General features: G+C 40.5%; 1 protein-coding gene across 1 annotated transcript; it reads left to right on the plus strand.

The window, feature by feature from the left end:
* Positions 1-5299: 5299 nt before the first annotated feature.
* LOC110041523 (uncharacterized) lies at positions 5300-7376 on the plus strand. The gene is made up of 3 exons (XM_020746814.2): positions 5300-5477; positions 6005-6312; positions 6863-7376. Exons 1-3 carry the CDS (start codon positions 5300-5302, stop codon positions 7241-7243), a joined length of 867 nt encoding a protein of 288 aa, XP_020602473.2. The 3' UTR covers positions 7244-7376.
* The last annotated feature ends 240 nt before the right edge of the window (positions 7377-7616 follow it).

Below are 7616 nucleotides of genomic sequence, written 5' to 3' on the forward strand. Positions count from 1 at the left end.
GGAGGTCACGGGTTCGAATCCTGTTGAAGCCCTGATTTTTTTCAGGCTTCTTCTTTCCAATTGCTTAAATTAGAAAATTTACTGCGATGATCATTCTTCACTTTCATCTACAACCGCATTTCAAATATGAATTATTTCAGATACACTTCACATCATTTCACTCCTCACGGGAAGATATGAACTCAATTAATGACCTCGTCCCCAATGTGTGGCTTCATAGCTCAGTTGGCAGAGCATCGCACCGGTATCGCGGAGGTCACGGGTTCGAATCCCGTTGAAGCCCTGATTTTTTTCAGGCTTCTTCTTTCCTATTGCTTAAATTGGAAAATTTACTGCGATGATCATTCTTCACTTTTATCTACAACCGCAGTTCATATATTAATTATTTCATATATACTTCATATCATTTCACTCCTCACGGGAAGATATGAAATCAATTAATTGACCTCGCTCACAATGTGTGGCTTCATAGCTCAGTTGGTAGAGCATCGTACCGGTATCGCGGAGGTCACGGGTTCGAATCCCGTTGAAGCCCTGATTTTTTTCAGGCTTCTTTTTTGCAATTTCTTAAATTGGAAAATTTACCGCGATGATCATTCTTCACTTACATTTGATTTTGAATGACATGTTTCGGTCATTCAGCGACCATCTTCCATGTCTTAACTGACTTCTTTCACTTTTAGCCAAAATCCCCGGGAGGTCCTGGGGTCGGTTCCATGTCTCCAGTTTTGGGTTAAATTAGTTTACAAGTCACAATTTAATTTATAATAACTAATAAACCAATAACGGGAACAAATATTCAACAATTTATAGGAATCTGGCAACAATAGCGAAGCAAAACCAAAGTTGTAGAGTAACGATCGAATAGGTTTTCCGAGGGCGCCCGAGTTGGCATTTGCCTCTGGGTCAAAACGATTTTCCGTGCGAAATAATTTATATGAAGAAGTGCACCGACAGGAGGTTTATTTTCATGCAAATCACACTCATATTCATATGAAAGGTTATGCACCACGACCGCTTCTGACTCACAGGCACAAGGCGTCTCGGAAATTACCTGTTAGAACGAGAGAGTTAATCAGTTGATGTAAAGCATCTTCTGTCTTGACTTGCAATTTAGTGGTTGCATGATCTTACAGTGATCTTATACGGTATATACACAAGTGTGCTAATAGGTTCTACAAAGAACCACCGGCTAAGAAATATCTGATTGTTTATGTAGGGCTGGGGGTTGATAGGACTGCGTCGATCGCTTTTAGTAGCAGTTTTCATACTGCTTATTTTAAATGGTAAAATAGATGTTTTCCAGTGACCTCTCAGCCTAGTCATAGAATATTGCAAAATCTCAGCCTCGGCATCCTCACAAAAAACTTTTAACGACAAAAAAAGAAGTGTTGGCAAAAAGCTTTCATCAACAACAACGTTATAGGTTGTAAATGAAAACTGCACGACGACTCTTTACCGAAGTTTGAGTTTGATTTAGTTTTGATAAGTGTACTTTTATAGTGCGAGTGTGTTTCTTCTGAAGATTTCATTTCTTTTGCCAATTGGTTTGTTTGATGAAGAGATGAATTGAAACTGAAATAAACGTGCGTGACAAAAGAAACTGCTTTCATAGTTCTTTCACAAGCGAACTTACACTTCGATACACTGAGAGCCTTGAAACTTACTTTTGCCCCCAACACCTCGTCTGCAGGAAATTTAAACTCCCGTGCGTTTGTCAAACGGTATCAAAATGTTTAAAAGTGATATCTATATATATGTCGAGTTCCCACATTTATGTCCAAATTACAATAGACTATATATATCCAGATTGTGTAAGTATATACACACTCATTGATCTTGGTGTTTCAAGCAATCTTATTGGTTCGCTATCTCTGGTTAAATAAACAATAGCTGGCAGTTGGCGCTGAAATATGCTCGGATATTTTCCGCGGACATTATCTGTTCCGAGAAGCGAACGGTTTTCCGAGAGCGTAGCTCGAGGAAAACTGTGAGATAATGTCCAAGGACAAACATCCGAGCATATTTTCGCGCCAAGTGGAGGCTATTATTTATTAGTATCACCCAACTAGTGGACTAATGCAAATCCTGCATTTTAATTGGCTACGCTACTTGATGTCTATTAGTAATAGTCCTCGAGTAGCGAAATTGGCGTAATCGAGCGTGACGCTTTCTCTCGTTTTATTCCCATAAAAATATTTCTTCAACTTGCATTTGCTAACTTTATTATTGTCTTTTCTGTCCGACTAGTTGGGTGATACTAAAACAATTAGACCCTTCGCCCTCAAGGGCCACGGTTCAATAGCCCATTCGGCTTCGCCTCATGGGCTATTGACCCGTAGCCCGCAAGGGCTACGGGTCTAATTGTTAAATATATCTTTTCACGCCAAATGGAGCTGTGTTTATTATCCTTCAAATATTTTTCGCAACACGCGCGGCTTTGAAAATAGAGAATATCACTCGGATACTCCACAGACTTAGTTGGGAAATATTTAGTCACGTGAGATGTTTAGACCAACCTTGCGAGCGAAAATATTTGAGGGATTAGAAGGATTATAAATAAAAAATAGCCTCCATTTGGCGCGGAAATATGCTCGGATATTTGTCCGCGGACAACATCAAGTTCAGTTTAACAAAATCAAGTTGAATTGTTTCTTCTATTTGCTGAGCTTCAGAGTCGATGATTTCATAGACTATGAGTAGTCTCTCTTTTGCTTATTCCGCGTGACGCGAGAGAAAACCACGAGAAAAAAATGGCCGCGCGAAATCTTGGGGGCGAGAAACTTTCCCGCGCTTCTCGCCCCCAGGATTTCACGCAGCCATTTTTTTCCTCGCGGTTTATTTACGGTCTCGCTCGACGGACTAAGCGAAAGAGGGACTACTCGTAGTCTAATGATATCATTCTAATTTCCCACATCCACATGAGTACATTCCAAATGTCTGAACGAATACAGACATCTTCGTTCATTCGGGGGCGGTTTCAAGACCGAGGAACTTTGTTCAGATGAACAGTACATTACAGACAACTCGGAGGAATATCTTTGGCTTGAAAGCTTAACGTCACCAAAAGCATACCTGTGGCTAGTATTTTCATAACATAACTATATATTTCAGCGAATACGTCAATTTCCTGTAAATTCCTATAAATGCAAGCTGGTAATCTTACCAGATATGTAGCTGAGTTTTAACTAAATGTATTTGTGTAAACGTTAGTTAAAAGCCTTTTTGCTTTGCTCGCCGATTTTTATCCTACCTCCTCGAGAGCCTGTTCGCAGGCTAATTTCTTGTTGTTGTTGTTGTTGTTGTTGTTGTTGTTCTCAATAATTGCTAACATCGGTCAAGAAAAATAGCTTGAAGCTAAGCTTTAACGAGTTGCTCGCAAAAGTGGGCGAAATTTAGTGATACTCTTAAATATAACGGAACAAAACGCATGGTTCATTTGACGTCTTGCCGAACGTTTTAAAGTGACATGTTATGTGACCAAACTTCAAATAGTTGATAAACATTCAAGAAATTCGAATAAGTTGAAGTTTTTTTTGATCGTTGACTTTTTCGTACTTGATACATGTATGTGCTCTAAACCTATATTTTGCTTAAAAGTTGCTCAGAAATGGGTCGCACTAGAGCGAATTCTGCTTGTTTTACCGAAAATTGGGTGAAAATTGGAGCTTTTCCTAATGCGACCCCTACGAGCAAAATTTGGAAAAATTTGTCAGTGGACCAAAAAGATCAAAGACGCTGTAGTGTATGGGTGGTGTGGGCAGATTTTTCCAAAATCGCCCAAAGAAAACAAAAATTCGTTAAACACGTCAACTGCGTGTTTATTTAAGAAAATTGATGGACAGTATGCCTTCACGGGAAAGCATCATTGTTTACAAAAGCGTTTTATCAGCGTTTACACAAGAATTTATAGCCTTGCCGTGTGGCTTCATGTGCGACCGGAAAACGAAGCCCTAAAAGTTTGGTCAGTGCCGATATTTTGGGTCTTTCGGACCGATAAAAAAAAACAAAACAAAACAAAAAACAAAACAAAAAATCGGTCTAGTGCGACCCATGCCGGCAAAACTTGCTCCAGGTTTCTAAAACCACAAAAAGTTGCTCCAAACGCCAAAAGTTTCCCAAAAGTTGCCGAGCACAATCGGGACAGGCCACCTTGATCAATCAATAAATCTTGATCTGGTTTTGGTTCATCGCTTCAGGCGATGAAACAAGTATGCAGCCTAACAACCTCGATGAAGGAAAAAGAAATTTCTACTTTTAAAAGGTGAAGACAATTGGAAAGATTACGCGACACTTTTACAAGCTTCTAACAGAAAATAAAGTTTGCAAATGTCGCTATCTGTAAATGGCCGACGGATATCTGCAAAAACATGAGCCGCAGAAATTTCATAAGCGCGCGCTATCTCTGCTCTTTAAAAGCCGTCGAATTGTAATAACAAAAATCAGGAGCCCGTCACTAGCAGCTTGCAACTAGCTACCCCGTATTCTTGTCACGGCGTTTTCACAGACTGATCTATTTTTAGTTTGAATCTACTACAGATTTACAGTCAATTTTTTCCCTTCCCGATGCGCGATCATGTATGTAGACCGGAACTGACCTATTTCGCGGCAAACAAAGCCTAAAAATGGACATGCCGTGTAGTATGGGAGTATGGGAGTATGGTAGCTGCACGCACCTAGTGATGGGCTCCTGCAAAAACAATTTATTGACAGTTTGTTCCACTATTAAAGTTGCATCAGACTATAAAAGGTGCGCTAAACAGTGAGGAAAATGGGATAGATTACACACGGCTTTTACAAACTACTAGCTGTAAATAAACTTTGAAAATGTCGCTACCTGTAAATGGTCGACGGATGTCTTGAAAAAACCGTCGATCCGCAGAAATTCCCTGCGCTCTCTCTGCCGGATTGCAAGCTACAACAAAAAAACAATTGCTTACAGTTTGTTCCGCCATTTAAGTTGCATCAGATTATAAAAGGTGCGCTGAACAAAGTTTAAAAAACAAAAAAGCGTCTGCAACTTGACCGGCCGATCGAACAGTGCCGCCCTTTGTGGCACAATGCCAAATGTGTTCATTCTCAATAATTATCGACGGTAGCCGCGGTGCACGTCTTTTTCAATACTTCTATTATACACCAGTTATCGGCAAAGTTACAAGAAAACAACGTGTTTGTCGGACCGCCTTTGTTTGTCCGCTGACAAGGTATAAATAAGGTTTATCACGAAGCAACCGTCATTCAGTTCATGAAACAGTAGTTCATTACTTTTCTTGCACTTAGCAGCGCGGAACTTATATTTATGGAGCGTAGCAGATTTCGCTCAGTCGTTTCTATTATGGAACCTTTGGCTGGTAGACGCTCGCATACTTTGCGTTCAACGCCCTTGGTGCCAGTCTCCAGCAAGTCGCTGTCCTTTTCCATCAGCGCGATCCTGGGCCTGGAAGATAATCGGAAAAAACAAGATTTACGAAAGAACGGTGAGTTTCTCTTTATAACACTTCGTTGATACTTGAACCCCGGGCAATATCGCTCATGTCATAGCTGTTAACTTGAGAGTCTGTAGCATAGAATATATAGCATTTAGTGCGTAAAATGACCAAAACACTGGAAACGTTATTAGTTGCCTTCGTCGGAGGAAATCGTTTTGCACTGAAAGTTGCGTTTTCATCGAATACTTTTCGTCTTCTTGTTTACACGATTAATCCTTCATCCGATGATTAAAAAGACAGCCACAGAATTTAAACGACAAGAGCAGGGAAGAAGCTAACAACATCGTGATCGAGAGGGTGATTAGTTTGCCATGTTATTGTTATTTCAATTTTTTAGAGTAATTTACATCGAAGCGGTAGTTACCTCTAATTACTAAACCCTAAATCAATTGAAATCATCCCTGGTAAATATCTTTGGTATTGCCGAGATCCGGGCATGGAATACAAACAAGATTGCTAACATACACGACTTTATCTGTACATGGTTTTGAACTTGTGTTTAATTTTATTTTCAGAGAGAAACATGCAGTCTTCCGAACTCCGCGTACAGATTCCAAGTCCTCAACACAGCTACAGTGATATCAGCCCACAATCATCTCCTTGTTCAGATGACAACACAAGCTCCCCCAGCAGTTGTAACAGCGAACCCGATCAAGCATCGCCTCGTGCTGAGCAGACAGCGAGGAAGAAACGAACGCGCACGACCTTCTCACCGATTGAGGTGTGGGAGCTGGAACGAGCGTACAAGAGGCGGCCATATTTGACGAGGGAAGACGAGGAGGACCTGGTGCAGAAACTCGGGATACCGCCCAGAAGCTTGAAGGTGAGATAGTTGCACTGTTTAAACTAAATTTGCGTATTTTGCACAGTTCAGGTTTTAAAAGGGGGGAGTACAGTTGTGGAAAGTTGGTAATTTTAGAATTATTTGTCAATTCAAGTTTGTCAGAAGGGCGAAGAAAATAATATCGCATTCCTCCAAAACGGACATGACGCTAACATATAATTTCAGGCATGAAGTCTCGGCAACATAACAGACAACGATATTCGCATAAAAAGGGAGGTCTTGCTATACCGTTCACATATCTTTTGCTTTAATTGTCAGGAAGATAAATTTTAACAAAAGCAAAGAAATATTTTCATATTTCCACCAGATAATAATCTTATGACAACCAAACAAGCAGAAATTTTACTTTTTTCAGCGACCAACAAAATGGCGGACAAAATAATAATAATAATAAAAAAAACGCATTAAGATCTGTTGACACCCTGGTACGTTGGAAGTTGTTATTCGTTTTCACTCAGTTTTAGGATATTTAAGGGTAACATGGCAGTCTGACAACTCATTTAAGTCTATTTTTTAAATTACTTTTCAGTACTGGTTTCAGAATCGCCGCGCAAAGTCGAGAAAGGACGAAGCACATTCAGCATCCATCCGCCAGACCAACCTGTCAAGCCAGTTTGGGCCGCCTGTAAGCAGACCTCGTATGGACACTTGGCAACCACGGCGACCGCAGTTCCCTGTCAGTCACGCTAGACGCGAGTTCCTAACAGTGCAGTCAAACCGGTCAGACCAGCTATACCAGACATCTCCCGCGACAGTCAACCATTCCTCTGCATTCAAGTCACCACAGTTTAGCCGCTGTCGTTCTTTCCAGTTACCCATGTTTCACCCGGACCAGTTCGAGTACCGACCTGTTGCTAAGGCGGCAAAATTACCGCTTAGGCAAGTATTCCATAGATACAAGCCGTATTAATAACAGAAAAAGCCGCACAGCTTGCAATTTTTTTCACTAATAATCACATCATCATCTGTAAATAAAGATTGCACTTTCATCAAATAGGACAGAAACAAACTGGAATAGAAATAAATTGTAAAAAAAAAAATAATTTGATATAACATGTAACACAGATCAGGGTTCAGTGAAAATAAAATACGAATCTTCTTGTAACTACGAGTTGTGTTCGAGGCATCGTATAGTTTCCCCCTTTCGTTATGACACTGTAATAATCACCACTTTAGGGAACGAGCATTTATTTTTTTAACGGGGAGGGGGGGGGGGGAGGGGGGGGGGAGGGTGGTTTAGACAATTTCCCAAAATAAAAATTCCTGCATAGCAAAAACCACCG

Source organism: Orbicella faveolata, unplaced genomic scaffold, assembly GCF_042242905.1.
Source record: "Orbicella faveolata isolate gen_17 unplaced genomic scaffold, um_ofav_v1 contig_48, whole genome shotgun sequence".
Lineage (NCBI taxonomy): Eukaryota > Metazoa > Cnidaria > Anthozoa > Scleractinia > Merulinidae > Orbicella > Orbicella faveolata.

Excerpts from the sequence above, each read along its gene's own strand:
- LOC110041523 (XM_020746814.2), top strand. The coding sequence starts at position 5,300 with ATGGAGCGTAGCAGATTTCGCTCAGTCGTTTCTATTATGGAACCTTTG. Across the intron at positions 5,478-6,004 it reads ACAAGATTTACGAAAGAACG|AGAGAAACATGCAGTCTTCC; the intron begins GTGAGTTTCTCT and ends TTTTATTTTCAG. Across the intron at positions 6,313-6,862 it reads TACCGCCCAGAAGCTTGAAG|TACTGGTTTCAGAATCGCCG; the intron begins GTGAGATAGTTG and ends ATTACTTTTCAG.